Source organism: Malaclemys terrapin, chromosome 7 (assembly GCF_027887155.1).
Source record: "Malaclemys terrapin pileata isolate rMalTer1 chromosome 7, rMalTer1.hap1, whole genome shotgun sequence".
Taxonomy (NCBI): Eukaryota; Metazoa; Chordata; order Testudines; family Emydidae; genus Malaclemys; species Malaclemys terrapin.
The window spans coordinates 44438027-44456017 of record NC_071511.1 but is presented as its reverse complement, the minus strand read 5'-3'; the positions used below and the strand labels follow the sequence as shown (position 1 = coordinate 44456017).

Genomic DNA, 17991 nt, shown 5'->3' with positions numbered 1-17991 from the left:
AATTATCAGTTTCACTGTTAAGCTTGTTACTACCAAGAACTGAACTGCAGTCCCTGACACATTGCTTTTATGAGCTGTATTCTTTGCTCTTTCAAGACATCTGTTTCCATGATATATTAATCACATTAAATGTTACAGTAAATTGCTTACGGGAGAGATGTAAGTAGCTAGACAGGAAACAATATACCAGAAATAATGCTTTAGCGGCCTCTTAGCTACTTTTGTTCCCTACATAGTTAAAACAGTGTTTCCCCTGAAGAAATAACTTTTTTCATCTGAGTTGGGAAAGAATATTTGATTTGACTTTATGATCTTTTAAAGCCGATCTAGAAAGTTGCATCCATAACTTTTGTGCAAGTCCTATACTTCACATCAAGAATTACAATATCAATAAATGGTCCACTCGTTTCTAATCATTAATTAAAAGTATTTATATGAAGTGCTTATATAAAACAATCCTTATCATTGGTAGCATTGAAAAATTGATCCACTATATCATGTGAATAAACACTATTAATATTACAGAGAGCTTCCCATACAACCCTTGCTTATACACACTCAGGCAATACACACTTGGACAGCTAATCCTTCTGTAACTCAAATCAGCTATTCTGAATCAGGTAAAATAACAGTTTAGGATTAGTATTTTGGATACCAGCCACATTTGAGCTATCTGAGTATGTGTGTATGTGAAGGGTTTGGATTTGGTGGGATTTGGTAGCTGTAAACTAGTAGAACATAAAGTTGTGAGAGAAAATCGCAAAGGAAGCACTGCATTTTTCAGTATTGCTCTACCAGCCAATAAACATTTAAAATACATTATTCAGATTACTACTGAGTTTATTGTACCAAATGTGGAGGCTAAATTCAATCATTTGTTTGAAAGTCCTTCTCTAAGGGTATGTCTACACTACGAAACTAGGTGAATTTATAGAAGTAGATTTTTTAGGAAGCGAGTTTATACAGTCGATTGTGTGTGTCCCCACTAAGCGCATTAAGTCGGCAGAGTGCTTCTATAGTACCGAGGCTAGCATTGACTTTCAGAGCGTTGCACTGTGGGTAGCTATCCCACAGTTCCCGCAGTCTCCGCCGCCCATTGGAATTCTGGGTTGAGCGCCTAATGCCTGATGGGGCAAAAACATTGTCACAGGTAGTTTTGGGTACATGTCATTAGTTGCCCCTCCCGCCGTGAAAGCAACGGCAGACAATCATTTCACGCCTTTTTTCTGTGCAGACGCCATACTGCTTTCAGCAGACAGTGCAGTAGGACTGCTAACCGTCGTCATCCAACCACCGCTTCCGCTGCAACTCTGCTCTCCTGGTGCCATGAATCCACCTCGCAGGTCCTCTCGTCGTTCTTTATAAATATCTATTCTCGTGGCATCCCATCGTCATCCACCGCTTCCGCTGCAACTCTGCTCTCCTCCTCTTTCCTTAATAACGAACTTCTCCATGTTGTCTGTCATGGGCTCCCAGTAACGTGTGTTCCTCATCAGGAAATGTGCGCGGTGCTAACCGTCATCATCCACCGCTTCCGCTGCAACTCTGCTCTCCTGCAGACGCCATACCACGGCAAGCATGGAGCCTGCTCAGCTCACCGCTGCTGTTGTGAGCGTTGTAAACACCTTGTGCATTATCCTGCAGTATGTGCAGAGCCCGCAAAAGCAGGCGAGGAGGTGACGACAGCACGATCACAATAGTAATGAGGACATGGACACAGACTTCTATCAAAGCACGGGTCCTGGCAATTTGGACATCATGGCGGTAATGGGGCAGGTTCATGCCATGCAACGCCGATTCTGGGCCCGGGAAACAAGCACAGACTGGTTGGACCTCATAGTGTTGCAGGTCTGGGATGATTCCCAGTGGCTGCGAAACTTTGGTGTGCATAAGGGCACTTTCATGGAACTTTGTGACTTGCTTTCCCCTGCCCTGAAGCACAAGAATACCAAGATGAGAACAGCCCTCACAGTTGAATTACTGTTGGGGATGTTGAAATGCCTATAGTTATCCTTGGGGACCCAGCCTACCCCTTAATGCCATGGCTCATGAAGCCGTACAGAGGCACCCTGGACAGTAATAAGGAGCAGTTCAACTATAGGCTGAGCAAGTGCAGAATGGTGTAAGAATGTGCATTTGGACATTTAAAAGCTTGCTGGCGCAGTTTACTGACTAGGTTAGACCACAGCGAAACCAATATTCCCGTTGTTATTGCTGCTTGCTGTGTGCTCCACAATATCTGAGAGAGTAAGGGGGAGACGTTTATAGCGGGGTGGGAGTTTGAGGCAAATCGCCTGGTGGCCGATTACAGTGTGACAGTTCTGTTTGTTTCTCCTTGATGAAAACCTGCCCCCTTGGTTGACTCTACTTTCCTGTAAGCTAACCGATCTCCCCCCTTCGATCACTGCTTTCAGAGGCAATAAAGTCATTATTGTTTCAAAATCATGCATTCTTTATTAATTCATCACACAAATAGGGGGAAAACTCGCAGGGTAGCCCAAGAGCGGTGGGTGAGGAGGGAAGCACCGGGTGGGGTGGTGGATGAGGGGAGGCAGGAAGGACAGTGCCACACTACAGTTCAAAACTTATTGAATGCCAGCCTTCTGTTGTTTGGGCAATCCTCTGGGGTGGAGTGGCTGGGTGCCCGTAGGTCCCTCTCCCCACTTTCTTGGGCATCTGGGTGAGGATATGGAACTTGGGCAAGCGGTGCAGCGGTGGTCTGTGCTCCTGCTGCCTTTCCTGCAGCTCTACCAGATGCCTGAGCATGTCTGTTTGCTCCCACATTAGGCTTATTAGCCTCTGGGATGGAGATGATAGGAGGAGCGTAGAAACATTTGCAGCTGCGGGAGGAAAAAAAGGGAGAGTAGTATTTAAAAAGATACATTTTGGAGAACAAAGGGGAAGACTATTTCACACTGAATCAAGCGATTCACATTACATAGCACATGTGCCTCACCCCCACCCCTTTCACCCCCACCGCGTGGCTAGTATCAGGGAAGATCCCTCTCAGCCAAACACGAACAGCTCAGCATGAATGGGCCTCCACCCACCGCTTTGGCAAAGGCTTTTAGAGTACCTCCAAGAGACCTTCATGGAGATGTTCCTGGAGGATTTCCGCTCCATCCCCAGACACGTTAACAGACTTTTCCAGTAGCTATACTGGCCGCGAATGCATCCCAAATCTTCAGGGCAAATTAAACATTAAACACGCTTTTAAACCCTGTATTATATTTACAAAGGTACACTCACTAGAGGTGCCTTCTCCGGCTTCCTGGATTGGGAGCCCACTTTGGGAGGGTATTGGCCCCAGGGTGATGAACAGTTCCTGGCTGCTGGGGAGAAGGGATTCTCCGCTTGCCTGCTGCACAGATTCTTCTCCCCATACAGCGATCCGATCCACTACCTCCTGTTCGGTCCATGCTGGAGCTCCTTTGCAATTCTGGGACTCCATGGTCACCTGTGCTGATCAGCTCGCCATGCTGGCCAAACAGAAAATGAAATTCAAAAGTTCCTGGGCCTTTTCCTGTCTACCTGGCCAGTGCATCTGAGTTGAGAGTGCTGTCCAGAGCGATCGCAATGGAGCACTCTGGGATAGCTCCCAGAGGCCAATACTGTCGAATTGCATCCACACTACCCCAAATTCGACCCAGCGATGTCGATTTCAGCGCTAATCCCCTCGTCGGGGAGGAGTACAGAACTCAATTTTAAGAGCCCTTTAAGTCAACAAAAATGGCTTCGTCGTGTGGACGGGTGCAGGGTTAAATCAATCTGACGCTGTTAAATTCGACCTAAACTCATAGTGTAGACCAGGGCTAAGTGCAGATCTCAATGCAGCTACTGATACCGTCATAGTAAGACTTAAATTCACCATATAAACGGATTTCCTTTGATTGATACATCTATTGTATGAAACTATCCTCTACTGTATTAATGACCGCTTGTCAAGTTTTGCTTAGATATTTTAAGAATACTTGTCATACAGTTGCAGTTAAATAATGTGTTTTGGTTTTGTTTTAACATTCTTTAAGAGCTATTTGTATTTGTTCTAGAAATAGTTTGCAGAAAAACAGCCCTAGCCAGCAGTTTATCGCCATCCAGTAGTTCGACTCCTACAGACCATACAGTTACCCAGAGATGCTCTGAAATACTAGACTCTAGATACAGAAATCAGGTAACTGCAATTCTCTTCCCATGTCTCTTCTGTTTAAAAATTGTTTTTAATTTGTTTTTCCTGGAGCAAAAACTCTTGTTAAAATAATCCACAGCAGAATTTTCCTGTTAATCTGATTATTTCTATACTATGTGATCTGTTGTAATGGGGCAAAGAAGAGTTAGTCCCAAATTACTTATCGATTAAGAGGTTTCAGTTTGTAAAATACTGAAACTAAATATTTTACTCTGAACTTTTATAATAAATTGGGTATAAAATCAGTTTTCAACTTTTAAGCAAGATATCTGAGGGCTAAAGGCAAAGCCACTACCTGTCCCGCTCTAATGGACTAAGAACTAAAGACCTAATTTACATAACTGACAACTTTCAGTCCCGTGGACACTTAATACTGACTTTCAGGAGTTTTCTCCCACCTGAACTGAACGTAACTCTTCTGTAGTGCTAGAGAGCTTGGTCCACCTTCTAATATTTTAGAACCACTCAAGTAGTGTATGGAGTTGCAGAGAACAGGAGTGTAGTGTCCTGAGCTTGCTTCACATACTTGCATTGTGATGTTGCAGTTCAGTGCCATGACATATTGACATAATGTCAGTATTACATCACCATCACTAACATCCACCTAGCTGCTAAGATTGGAGGGTGGGGCTTTCTCTCTCTCTTTCTCTCTCTGCCGCTTCTGTCTGGTTGCTTGAAGGTAGGATGGATGGTGGGGGGGATAGCTATCCTCTTGCTGCTGGGTGGTAAAAGTTTCTCTTTTGTGCTGATAGGGAAAATCAGGGTGGCTTCAGTTTTCCCCATCCAGTCTCCAGGATCTTGATGGCTCCTGTACCGCTACTTGCATTTGTTAAGCAATGTTGGGTGCATTCCTGAGTAGGGGGCTGAGTCAGCTGGCGCCTTTGATTTGCCACTGGCTTAGAGTAATCTTCAACAAGTCACTTTATCTCTCTCTGCCTCCCTTTACCCATCTGCAGTAAAGTTTTGCATGGCATAGCATCCTTCATCCAAAGATCTCAAACTGTTTTTCATACGCAGTCTCAAAACAACCCAGTGAGGTAGGTAAATAACCATTTTACAGGTGAGGAAATTGAACCAGGAATAGAACCTATTTCTGCCTACCTCATGAGGTGTTCAGGCTGCTGAAGTAATGTTGGCAAAATATTTTAAGGTCCTCTGAGGTCCTTTAAGTGAAAATTAATTACCAAGTAGTGCAAGAGGCATACCAGCCAGACCTTTGGATTCAACCACTTGTTGATCTGACAGACTGTAAACCGTTTAAGAATCCTATGTTGATTAATATTATTCTATGACTAAACCCATGTTTACTGAAGTTCGTATGACACTTCTGTTCGTTAAATGCAACATGGCAGCTCCCTGACCTTCCTTTCTTCTCCTTAGGTGCCTACTTCTCTGTTGGACTTATCAAAAGAATATGGAAGAGGTCATCACATTTGGTGAGATAAAATGACTAACTTCTAATATAAATCTGCTTATAATAGTTGGCTAATGTCTCTGGACACTGTGTGTGTCTCTGGACACAGTCCTGGCCTTTAAAGCAGAGCATGTTCCCGTTTCTGGAACTCTGGCCCTATTTTTCTCAGCTTGAAAATTTCTTCATGAAATTTCATCAAAGTTCTCTTTTGAACTGTGGGATGTATTTGAAAGTCCACAACTGCCTCAGTGGCTGTATAGTGGAGTGGTCAAATGACAAGGTGCCATCCTGCTTTAATACTGATTAAACTATCATTACATGTGTGATGATTAAATTTATTAGGGATGAGGAGGAGAAGATAAGTGAACACTTGAGTTCCTCTGTGTACTTGTCAGTGCTCTAAGGGTTAAGTTACACCAGTCTTGTGTTTAAAATTGGTGGCTGAAGAACACAGATTCTGTACAAACTACACTTTGATACACTTTCTCTTGAAGTGATTGTATAGGCTTGAAAATCAATGTCTTGATACACAGTAGAAAAGGTCTTGGATAGATATGACTCCTCTTAAACTCAACCTTACACTTACTGTTGTTTTTTCTGTTTCTGAAGTTTGGACCATTCAGATGAAGAACATGGTGCATTGCCTGACCCTTGTAACACCATCATCTTGCCTTTTACCTGTATGTCATACACTGCCACCAACCAGGATTTTATCCAGCACCTCTCCACCTTGATAGCACAGGCTTTGCAGAGATCACCCCCTTCCTCTACTGAAATAGAAAACAAAGGGAGCCCTGTGAATGATTCCAGTGTCACGGATAATGAAGATGGCTATTTTGAAATGGGACTTGGAGACCGGACTTTCGAGTTCAGTGCTACTTCAGATATTGCCCCACCAGCTCCAGACAGCACAAGAGCAGAGGGCATAGACATAGTCAAAGTTCTCTGGAGTTTTTCTATTCAGGTTCATAAAGGAGGAGGAGCCAGGCAGTTTGCCTCTTGTTTGGTTTTGACTGATAGTGTAGTAGCTGTGTTTGAGATTCCTCATCAAGATTCAAAAGGCAACTGCCAACATATCCCAGCTGCCTTGAAACTAGCACTGTGCTTTCCATATACAGATCTTACAGAGTTTGGCTTTCTCATGCCAGAAATATGTTTAACCCTCAAGGTGAGAAATAATGACAGCTGCCTGTTTGTCGTTTCGGACTCCCAAAATCTTCAGGACTTCTATTCCTGTTTACAAACATGCTGCTCTCAAAGGTGCACATCCCTGTTTTCAAGTTCCACGTTGTACTGTGGCAAAGCAAGCTTGCAAGAATTTGTCTACCAACTGATGGGATTTTATCACATTTCACCAGATGGCATGGAGATAAAAGGTTGCTTCCCAACTTACCTTGTTTACAGTCATAAAACTGATGTTCAGAAAGCCTTGCGTCTACCAGAATCAGTGGATGATAACAGAGCATGGTCTGACCATGCCTTGTGTTCTGCACTTTATTCCACATTGTATAAATCTGCTGAACAGAGTCACTATGCATTCCATCCTTGTTGGATATTTCTGACACCCCAGCATTTGCACATAGTAAAGGTTGATTTTAATGTAATGCCAGCTAAATGTATAGACTCAGAAGATGCAAGAAATGTATTCAAGCTGAGCAGGATTCCACTGGCTTCTGTTGTGTTGCATCCGACCAATCATCCCATCCAGCAGAAAGGGTCATTTTCAGATGGACATGTGCTAGAGTTACTCATTGGACACAAATTTGTTACAGCAGTATTTGTTCTACCTCATGAAAAATTCCATTTTCTAAGAATCTACAGTCTTTTGAGGACACTTCTGCAGGACGTTAAAACTATAGTTATTTTGAAAGCTTCCAACAGTTTGGAATCAGTAAAAAATCACCTCTTGGATTCAAAAAACAGACACGGCCAGACAGCAGGGTAATTGACTCTCTTAAAATACATAAGGTGCAGCATTGAAATTAACGTTGCCTAACCAGCACAATGTTACTGGAAACTTACGTTTAACAGTGCAGCAGGACCTGGGTGTATGAGAATCAGGTCCCTAGTACTTGTAGCGACTTTCCTTTCACTCTGGATACAGGGTTATACAATATCAGTTGACCATTTATACCTGCTGCTCAGCTTTGTTTACAACCTATTGTATGCTATTGTGAAAGGAAGCTTTGCATTTTGCCTGCAACCTAGTAGAAGGAAAGCAAACGACAGAGGTGTTAAAGTAAAATAATTTACGTAGTGAACAGGAACTTCATTGAGACAAGATATAGTATGCTGCTACTAAGCCCACAAATCTCTGTTATGAACTACTGAGTGGACTTTAAAGTATGAATGTTGCTTATGTGGGGAAAAAACTCTGCATCTCTACTTGTTAGTTACAGTTTTTGAGTGTGCATTCTGACGTGATGTTTCTTGGTCTCTTCTACCTCCTAGCTTTTGCAAGCCTTGTTTGACGCTATCATCTTTATATCCATCTGAATTTCTGATGCAGAAAATTACGGAAGATAACCAAATTCCAGCTTATCTTCCAATCTCTTCATCTCTTCAGTATGTGGCTGGGCTAAAAGGAAATGCGATTGTGGAGTTTTTCCATAACAGCGTTGCTGAGGTATTGCGCGCAAATTAGGGACACTTTATGCAGCCTGCCATCAACCTTTTAAAACTAGAAATGTATTTAAAAACCTTTCTTGTTCAAACTTAAACCCAGAATGTAATAGATACTCCTAAATCTGGATGTTACTAATCAAGACCCCAACCCTGTAACTGCTTCCAATTGAGTGAGCCCCTATCCTGAGTCTCACAGAAGTTGTTGGGACCCTACAAAGCTCCGGGTCTGGCCGTAAGGTGCTCAGTGCAGGATCAGTACCTAAATTAATGTCATATTTGTCTTGGAAACAGTGTTTCTCCAAGGATGCAGCTCTTTTTTTCAGTAAGAGTTAAAGTTACAAACAATTGGTAGGATGGGCTTTGAGGGAATTTAGTTGCGTGCCATTCAGATTTCACTGGAAGAATCTCTTAGGGCTTCTTAGGTGATGCTTGTGTATAAATACAGAATTACATAGGTATAGCTATTGCAATTCCAAAAAGACTGGCTCTCTCTGAGTTAATAAATCCAATATTTGATACCCAAGTGAATATTAGTTGGGATGTTAATAGGTTGGATGTCCAGCTTGAAAATACAACTCTTAAGTCATTTTGCTGTAGTTTGAAAGAAAATTCCCTATAATCAGAATGAAAATGTCAGTTGAAAAGCTATTCAAACTTGCAGTGAACACCAAAGAATTTTTTTCATAATTATTTAAACTGCAGTTAACCAGACTTTCAGTAGAACTTACTCAGTCTACATGATACTCAATTCTGCAGTTCATAAGTCTTCGACAGTGGATTTAGTTTAGAACCTGTAGACTTTTTATGGAATCAGATCAAATTAGGAGCTGTTAAAATAATGGTTTAGAACAGTGTTTCTCAGACTGTGGGTCCCGACCCAAAAGGGGGTCACAAGGCTATTGTAGGGAGGTTGCAAGATCACAAAAATATTGAAGAGGGAGCTGAAGGGGGAAGGGAGATGCAGCAGCAGCACAGAAGTAAGGGTGGCAATACCATAAGTGTGCTCCTATGAGTATGTACAATAATTTGCTATCACTTTGGGGCAGGGGAATCATCACAACCTGAAATATTTTCAAAGGGGGGGCCAGAAACCCTGATTTAGGAAATTGAAACAGCAACATTGTGGCAAATGTTGGATAAAGGATTTGTGAACTCAATTTGGTTTTACTGAATTTGGAAAAATCATTAGCGTAGTTTCAACAGATATCAAGTGTTCTGGGCATAACATCTAAGAAACTATGCCAGTAAGTTAATATAGTAAAATGCATTCTAATTCTACTTCCCAGTATAATGTCTGTCTGAGGTAATTGCTAGTCATGCTTCCTCCTTTTTTCATAAAGCTGTTTGAAACTTATCTCCTCAGCAGTATTTGAAGGTTTGTGTTGCTCTTTGAGATATGACAGGCATTGTGAACTTTACATTTACTTACAGAAGCTCCTTAACTAGATTTTGTGGGCATAACTCTGCCAGGTTTGCTGGGTTTAGATTTTTTTAATAGTTCCTCGTCAACTCTGTGAAACGAACAGTGTGGTAGGCTAGACCATAACAAAAACTTCCTCTCACCCATTCTGAATCTCATGCACACTAGAACAGTTTCACGGACAATTCTTCCGATACAGCTGCACTCAGCAACTTTGGGTAAAACATTATCACACTTTTGTGTTCATACGTTAGTTTTGCATTGGTTTGCCGGGAAAAGTTCCCAAAAGCTGCTTCTAGCAAGTCAGAGGTGAAGATGTGCAAAATTAAGCAACATAATTTGTCTTGCAGGTGGAAAACGAAGAGCTGAGACATTTTATGTGGTCTTCTGTTTTATTTTATAAAACTCCTGACACGGAAGTGACAGCTTGTGTGATGCTCTCAACAAAAGCTATTTACTTTCTGTTGGATGATTCTGTAACTCATACTAATGAGCATCAGTTGGGTAAGACAAAAAGGGTTAATTTTGAATCTCTAATAAAGTCGCAGGGTTAATCGGTAAGTGAGCCTCTATCGTCACACTCTTCTTCCTTTATATTCAAGGTGATTTTGATTAGCACTCTTATTTTTGCAGCCAAGGGACTCTAAACATCCCATCATGGGTTTTTCCACGCTTGCCCTTTGCATCATGCATGCGTGCCTGGGGCTTTACCTTGCAATAAGGGTTTTGGGTCTTCATCCAGCACTGCACCTCAAATAGCCCCTTCTCCATGACGTCTGTGCATGCGTCTTTCTGATGTTACTTAGCAGTCCCCACCATCTTCTGCGCAATTGAAATGCCATTCCATTGCCAGCAGTAATGTGCGACAAGCCTAAGGGTTGTATTATGCCCCTCTGTCATGTGAGTAACTTATTGCCTACTTGTCAGTGGGAGTTGCATGTGGTTCATGGGCAAAGTGTGGCCCTGAGAATGTGACATGCTCTCAGCGATATTTGCCCGTTCGAGGAGCAAAACACCTCAATTGCTTTTGATAATGGTTCTCCCAGTCCGCACTAGCTGTTTACCACATGATGGTCTTCTCAGGAGTGAGGCTTCATATTTTTAGATTGAGGTTGTCTAATTTTATTTTGATATGTATAATTCATTCCTTGAATGTGCTCATCTTCAGAAGGCAAAGTACATGTTCCGCCAAAGAATTTGCAGAACTGGAGAAAGTAACGAACTCTAAACACTGAATATGAGTAGGTTATGTTTTAATGGCTTATCTGGCATGGTTGCTGAGTAGAGATCATCCAGCTCTTTAATCTAGTTGCGCACAAGTAGAGATTTCCCAGCATGAAGGTAATGTGGCTCAGTGTAGATCAGTGGCACGTGTGGTGGATGGGTTTCTTCTGGTTTGGGTAAGAATAAGACTTCTTCATAAACCTCTTTCCTCTTAACATTCCTCTGTTCACCTGGCATGTGCATTTTAGGCCAGATTCTTATTTCAGGTTTATTACCAGAGATGAGGTTCAGAGCTGTAGTTTGCCCCAAAAAAGCTATTAGCTACCATTCATAAAGTGTGGTATCTTAGGACTAGTCTCTGCCTTTGAGTGCAGCCTGTGTCCATGTGTTTAGTGGTCCTGTGCCTTTGTGATATACTTTGAACTCTAAGAAAGTTTGAAGGCAAGTTCTATCATCCTCATAGATGGTGATGGGGGAAATTTTTCACTGAATGCAGTATCATCTCTCCTTTCTGAGTTTCTGGAATATATCTGCATAAAGAAAGCTTCCAATATTAAATGAGTAATCATTAAAGAAAAATGCTTTTCAAGGGTTTGTTTCAAGCACAAAAGTGGAGAAATTTATAATTAATTTTTTAATAAAGATCACTCTAAGATCTGAATGTAATTATCATGTTTGTAGTCTAAACTTATCATGCTTCCTTTTTGTGACTTGCTCTTTATCATACTATATTCTTCATTCATTAGACTTTTGGAACCAAGAAAACTCAGATTGTGAAAATAGCTCTTTCCACCTCTCCTGCTGCTTTGTGCTAAAACTTAACGATCTGCAATCAGTGAATGTTGGACTTTTTGATCAATATTTTCGAATTACTGGTGAGTAACATTTTATGCTGTAGATTTTTCTAGTTACAGATACTACTGTCATCTTGATTTCATCCCTGTCTTCACTTCACTCTTGATACGGAGCACCATGTTATCCTGCTGTTTTTTTATAATTAACACATTTCCAATATGTTAACATTTATGATGTCACACTGGTGCCACTATATAAATAAGTGTGGCTGAAAAGACTGTCCACTTCCAGTGGCTTATGTTGCCCAAATACTAATTTTGGGGTGTGAAATTTTACACTTTCCTCACCTAAAGTGAAATAAAATGTGGGGAAAATATTCACTTCAGCCATGTGTAAAACATTCAAGGAAAGCAGGAGTGAACATTTTCCAATTGAATGTTTCATATCTTTTTGCACTTTGATAAAGATTTGAATTTAAAGTATACATGTGTACAGCATAGTGCACTCAAAGGATTAAGTGATCAGTGAATGAAAATGGTGTGCTCTGCATGTTGAGTATGTTTTTCTTGATTTGTGTGCATAGTGGGTTGAAACTTGGAAACTTGTAGTCTTGTTGTGATGCATTAGTGGAAGTGTTTCACCACTAGTGCCTCTGCACTTAAGATGTGTAGGCAGATAACCATGAACTACTACAAAATGATGGTGCTTATTGAATCTGTGGCTGTAGCTTCATTCAAGCAAAAAGCAGAAAATGATTTTATGATGGTTTAATGATGATATTTGGCTATTGCCTCAAGACTTGAATGGGCAGAAATGGAGATAGTAATGAACTCTAAACACTGAATAAGTAAGTTATGTTTTAATGGTTTATTTGGCAGGTTTGCTGAGTAGAGCTCATCCGGTTCTTTAATCTAGTTGCACACAAATTGAGATTTCCCAGCATATTTTGAAATAGATGCAAACATCCCCTGAGTCTTACTCAGTTATCAGAGTTAGTGTCTCTTGCCAAGAGACCATTCTGCCAGTTTGCTTGAACATGCTTCCCAGATACATAGGGCTCGTTAAATAAGGGAAATATAAACTATTCTTCCCTAGTCTTTCATTCTTAAGATTTGTAGCACCTTCCATTTTTAATGTGAATTTATCCTAGTCACTCATTAAATGTCATTTCCCATTATAATTTTTCTTTTGGCTTCCAGAAATTATTGTAAATGTTTATGCCTTGAAGCCTCTATTCCATCCTTCTAACCAATTTTTAAAATTGCATGGTATGTCCTATTTTCATGTCTCAGTGATGTGATGCCAACAGAGACTTCCAGCAAAAGTAGACACTAAACTTCTAGCTGGCCTAAGGTAACATTTGCAAAAGCACCTGTCCCATTTTGAAAAGTGACATAGGTACTTAGATGGCCAAATCTCAATGAAAGTCAAAGGGATTCAAGTGACTTAGTAGCCTAGGAGCTTTTGAAAATTTTACCCCTGCTCTTTTTGGGAACATAATATAATAACTAGCTTAGCTCTCTTAAAAACAAACCCCATCAGAGAATAATAATATCTGTCTTATATGGCACTTTTCATCAGTAAGGTCAGATATTTAATTAAAATATAAAAAATAAATTTCATGTTGTGGACCTGAGACCCAACAAAAGAAAGAAATCCAAAGTTAGGGATACAGCTGTCAACTCTTTTCTTAGCTTTCCCTGTCATGTGAAGATTGCGATTGAAGGTATAATTTGTACTGCAAAATTTATGGGAGACTTTAAGACTGAAACCTAGTCCTTATACTTTTTTTAAAGGGATTCTGTCACCTTGAAATCTAGTGAGTTTAATATACAAGTTCAAGTATTACAACTTGCCTCTAACTACCAGATGCTGGACTAAATGATGGCATTGATCACTCAGTAATTGCCCTGTTTGTTCATTTCCTCTGAAGCACCTGGCATTGGCTGCTATCGGTAGACAGGATACTGGGCTAGATGGACCATTGGTCTGACCCAGTATGTCCATTCTTATGTCCTCTCTGCTGTGGCAAAGATCCTAATGAGGAAACTGACCATAAAAAGGTGATGCTGTAGGTGACCTTAATCAAAGTGTAAGTGCACAAATTAAACTGGAAAAGCAGGGAGTTTTTCTTTTAACTTAGTTCACTTTTAACATCAGTAATTAAGATATTTTCAGAAATTTAAGTTTTCTTTTGAAGGTAAATTTTCAAAGTAATGAACAATCATGGAGTTAAATGTCTACATTCAGAAATGTTCACATCCAGTGTTCCAAAATAAAGTACCTTATGAAAGTGCATGCTCTAATCTTTCAATAGGTCTGGGAGGATCCCTTATCTTTTGATCAGAGGATCAGTTCTAACTAGTTAACCAAATAAAGACATCTCAAATCCGTCACTACAGGAAATATTCTATGGTGGTGAATGAACATCTGCTGAAGTTGTAGTAAAGCTACAAATAGATATGTAACTGGCTTATATTCTGTCTTCTCCAGGACATTCTGCAGATCATATAGTAACCTGCCTAACCAGAGACAGTTACAGTACTCATGCCTTTATACAGCACCTCATGGCAGTGCTGTCATTGCTGGCACGCACACCTTCACCAGAACCAGTAGATAAGGACTTCTACTCTGAATTTGGGAATAAAAATACAGGTAAATGGTCCATTCTACGCTCTTAAGTTAGTATATCATATACTAGAGGGGTAGCTGTGTTAATCTGGATCTGTAAAAAGCGACAGTCCTGTGGCACCTTATAGACTAACAGAAGTATTGGAGCATAAGCTTTCGTGGGTGAATACCCACTTTGTCAGACACATGTGGTGGAAATTTCCAGAGGCAGGTATAAATATGCAGGCAAGAATCAGTCTAGAGATAACGAGGTTAGTTCAATCAGGGAGGATGAAGCCCTCTTCTAGTATATATCAAATACTGTGTAATGTGTATTTTTTAAAAATCCAAAAGTGAAAGATTTTATGTATTGATTGTTTGCTTCCTATTAACTCAGTTCCACTTCCACTTGAAGTCCTGTGTGAGTTTATCCTAGACTTTCCTGTCTGAACAGAAATGTTTAATTTCTAATACATTTGCACAGGGGGAGACAATATGATAATATAATTCTCCTTTTATAGAATCCAGTAAATTACATCCCTTACATAATCTTTTGGGCCATGTACAGCTGTAGCTCGTATTTATAGGTTAGACTTGTAACTTATAGCTCTTTAAGGAACAGTCACTTAACTTATGCAGAAGAGGGACTATTTTGGTCTCTAAAGGTTGTGCATTCATGGACCAGTAACAATGACAGATTAGATAAGATTTAAGGGATTTTTAAAATGTGTTAAATTCGTACCTTCAGCCATTAAAATGCGCAGTGATAACTCTGCTTTTGGCTAGATTTCTAAACTTAGCAGACGGTTCTCTGAATAAAGCTAAATTTTTTGTTGGTGCTTGTGATTATTTTAAGAAAGCTTTTAAGGAAATCATTGCTTAAGTCTGGCCTAAAACATTTTATTTACAGATATTTATGGTAGACCAGAAGCAGTGAATCCTCCTCCTACTGCAGGAGCTTGCTCCTTAGGGAGCAGTGTGCACATCATGATGCGATATTAGACGTAACACACAACTTGTGAGAAAGTTCTTTTCAGAGGGACCATTTAAAGATGTCTTTTCATCTGCTATAGCGATGATAAGGCATTTCATATTTGTGTTCTCAATGATTCCGTACTGGATTCAATCCGTTTAGAACTCAAAAGTTGATTTGTCTCGCCAACTACTAGCAAGACAAATACTATCTGTGATCTGAGAATCCAGCTATTTTTTTCTGCCTCTTACGTCATCACCACTAATAAAGATACTTTAATTGGAGCTGAAAATGGTTGTTGATGAAAGAGGCAGATGAGAAATCCAGTAAGGACATGCAATCCAAATAAATTATTCACATATTTTATACAAATAAAAACTGTGCATAAATAATGGCTAAACTTGAGTTGTTCCAGCTGCAACAAACTGTGTCAAAGGATCTAATGTTTAGCCACATGCATCAGGGAAGCATTGTGTAATACTGAGTGTAAAGTAAAATTCATGCATATTTGTGTTTGCAGGAAAAATGGAGAATTATGAACTGATTCACTCTAGTAGAGTAAAGTTTATATATCCCAATGAAGAGGAAATTGGGGACCTTGCTTTTCTAGTGGCAGAAAAGATGTACAGTTTGGCTAACCTCCAGTCTCTAAATATCCTTCTGTATGTGTTGGCATTTCAAGTGAATCATACAGAAGAAACTGCTCAAGCCAATAGTTCACTTCAGCCTAAAACACTCATTTTAACCAGTTCTGATTTGTTCCTTTTCAATGAGGATTATATCAGTTACCCGCTACCTGAATTTGCAAAGGAACCACCAAAGAAAGACAAGTATCAACTCATAGATGGAAGACGAATCCGTGATTTAGACAGAGTGCTTATGGGCTACCAGACATATCCACAGGCCCTCACGTTTGTGTTTGATGACGTTCAGAACCAAGATCTCATGCAGAACCTAACACTGGATCATTTTGGAGATACTTTCAGTGCCCCAAAGTTAAATGCTAAACATAAGGGCAGTGGGAATGGAGAGATCCAGTGGTACATCTTTATCCCAAGTGCAGAAAGCCGTGAGAAACTAATATCACTGCTTGCAAGACAGTGGGAGATCTTGTGTGGTCGGGAGCTGCCTTTGGAACTCACTGGGTAATTGTCGCACAGCTAAGTGATTGGAATGTGAAATAAAGCACAGTATTTGAATAAGCAGGACTTCTGGTATTATCTGAAAACTTAATCAGAGGCTGATGCTCGACTCTATTGTCATTATGGTTCCCTTGTGCAGTGAACAATTACAGTATAAGCTTCCGAAGTGTTAACTGGGAATTAAGCTTTTTGTAAATTCTATTTTTATGCAATGGTATACGTACACGATTTTCATGAAGCATCCTGGGAAACTGTATGGAACAAAAGGAGTCAACACTAGACGTTGTCTAGGGCTATTAACATTTCCACTGTTTTTCAATATATATCAGTCTAGCTGTTCTATACAAACTATACTATGTAAATAATGGTAAGAAAAATGCTTGTGACATGTTAAAAGTGCAATGGTATTTGTACAAGATGTATTTTATTGGGTATGCTGCTAACACTTATTATTTAATGACGACAAACACTTTTACATTTTGTCTTTTTGAGGTCAGATTTAATTGTTTGCTGCTAATCATGAAGCTAGTGGCAAAAGTCACCTGGAGAAACCACAACTAAATGTTATATTTTCATCTGAAATTATAGTTCCATGGCAGTCTTTTGTTATAGATTTGTAAAATTATTAAATCAGTTTGCTACCGTCATAGAAATGAGTGCCCAGCATTGATATACTAACATTTTGCCAGCAAATAATGGTGAATTTGCACCTCCGAGTACCAAGTGTTGTTTGTTGCCTACTTTCTCAATACAAATAAAGTGAAATTTGACAGTTTGTTTACCTGACTTGTTTTCTATATATCTTTATTCACACTGATTCTTTCAAGCATTTGCAAGATTGTGTAAAGCAGCGTAGCTGCAGTGACTGCTATAGAGCTTATGCCTGTTTAGATCAACTGAGTCTCTGTCCCTAACGCTAAAAGTATAAATACTTGTTCTGGTGATGATTGTAAGTAAGTGCTTCTGATTTATAGAAGGTTGTTTTGTATACATTCTTATACCCCGCTCATCACTGTAGTATCTGAGCGCCTTCCTGTAGGGCCTTAATTTTACTAGCATCTATCTAAAGGCAGGGGGAGAATTTTGTTTTGGAATATTTTGTATTATATACGCACATGTTGCTATATGTTGATGTTGTGTACATGTGGCTCAACATTCTAAGGAGAAAACTCCATCTTGCTATTCATGAGATCTTTCTTGGGAATCGCATATGCCAAATCAGTTCAAAACCAGAACTGCTTGCCTTCCTGTCATGGAACCTATCTGTCTAGAAGAAGTCAATACCTTAATTGCTTGAATGTTGAAACAATCAAATATGGTCTGTTCATACATAGAGACCAAGGGCTACAAAAGCTTTAAAATCCACACTCCGTAGCTTGGTTAAATTGGCCAATCGTGGAACCAGTAAAAAAGAGTAGGATTCCTTCTCAGGATCTTTGTACCTGCTTCAGATTGACTTTCCTCCACCTTGTGGCAGAGCTAGTTGAATAATTTATTGGACAAATATTGCAGTATTTTTCAAATTATGTAAATATTTTTCATTATTAACCCAATTTAGGGAGCTGAATGAATGATCTGTGAATTGCATGATATTTTTCTAAT

At 40.0% G+C, this 17991-nt stretch overlaps 1 protein-coding gene across 5 annotated transcripts in view; it reads left to right on the top strand.

Annotated features, from left to right (window-relative positions):
- NISCH (nischarin) overlaps window positions 1–17164 on the top strand; it is a 61250-nt gene extending 44086 nt beyond the window's left edge. For 2 of the 5 annotated variants that reach the window (XM_054033599.1, XM_054033597.1), the window contains one exon: window positions 1235–1363. In XM_054033599.1, coding sequence (XP_053889574.1) covers window positions 1235–1267 — 33 coding nt within the window. In that variant the 3' untranslated portion in view covers window positions 1268–1363. Of the gene's footprint in view, window positions 1–1234; window positions 2446–4049; window positions 4172–5566; window positions 5623–6209; window positions 7542–8051; window positions 8227–9995; window positions 10150–11615; window positions 11745–14157; window positions 14320–15767 lie in introns of those variants that run through there. The other 3 variants (XM_054033594.1, XM_054033598.1, XM_054033596.1) reach the window with 3 other exon arrangements.
- The last annotated feature ends 827 nt before the right edge of the window (window positions 17165–17991 follow it).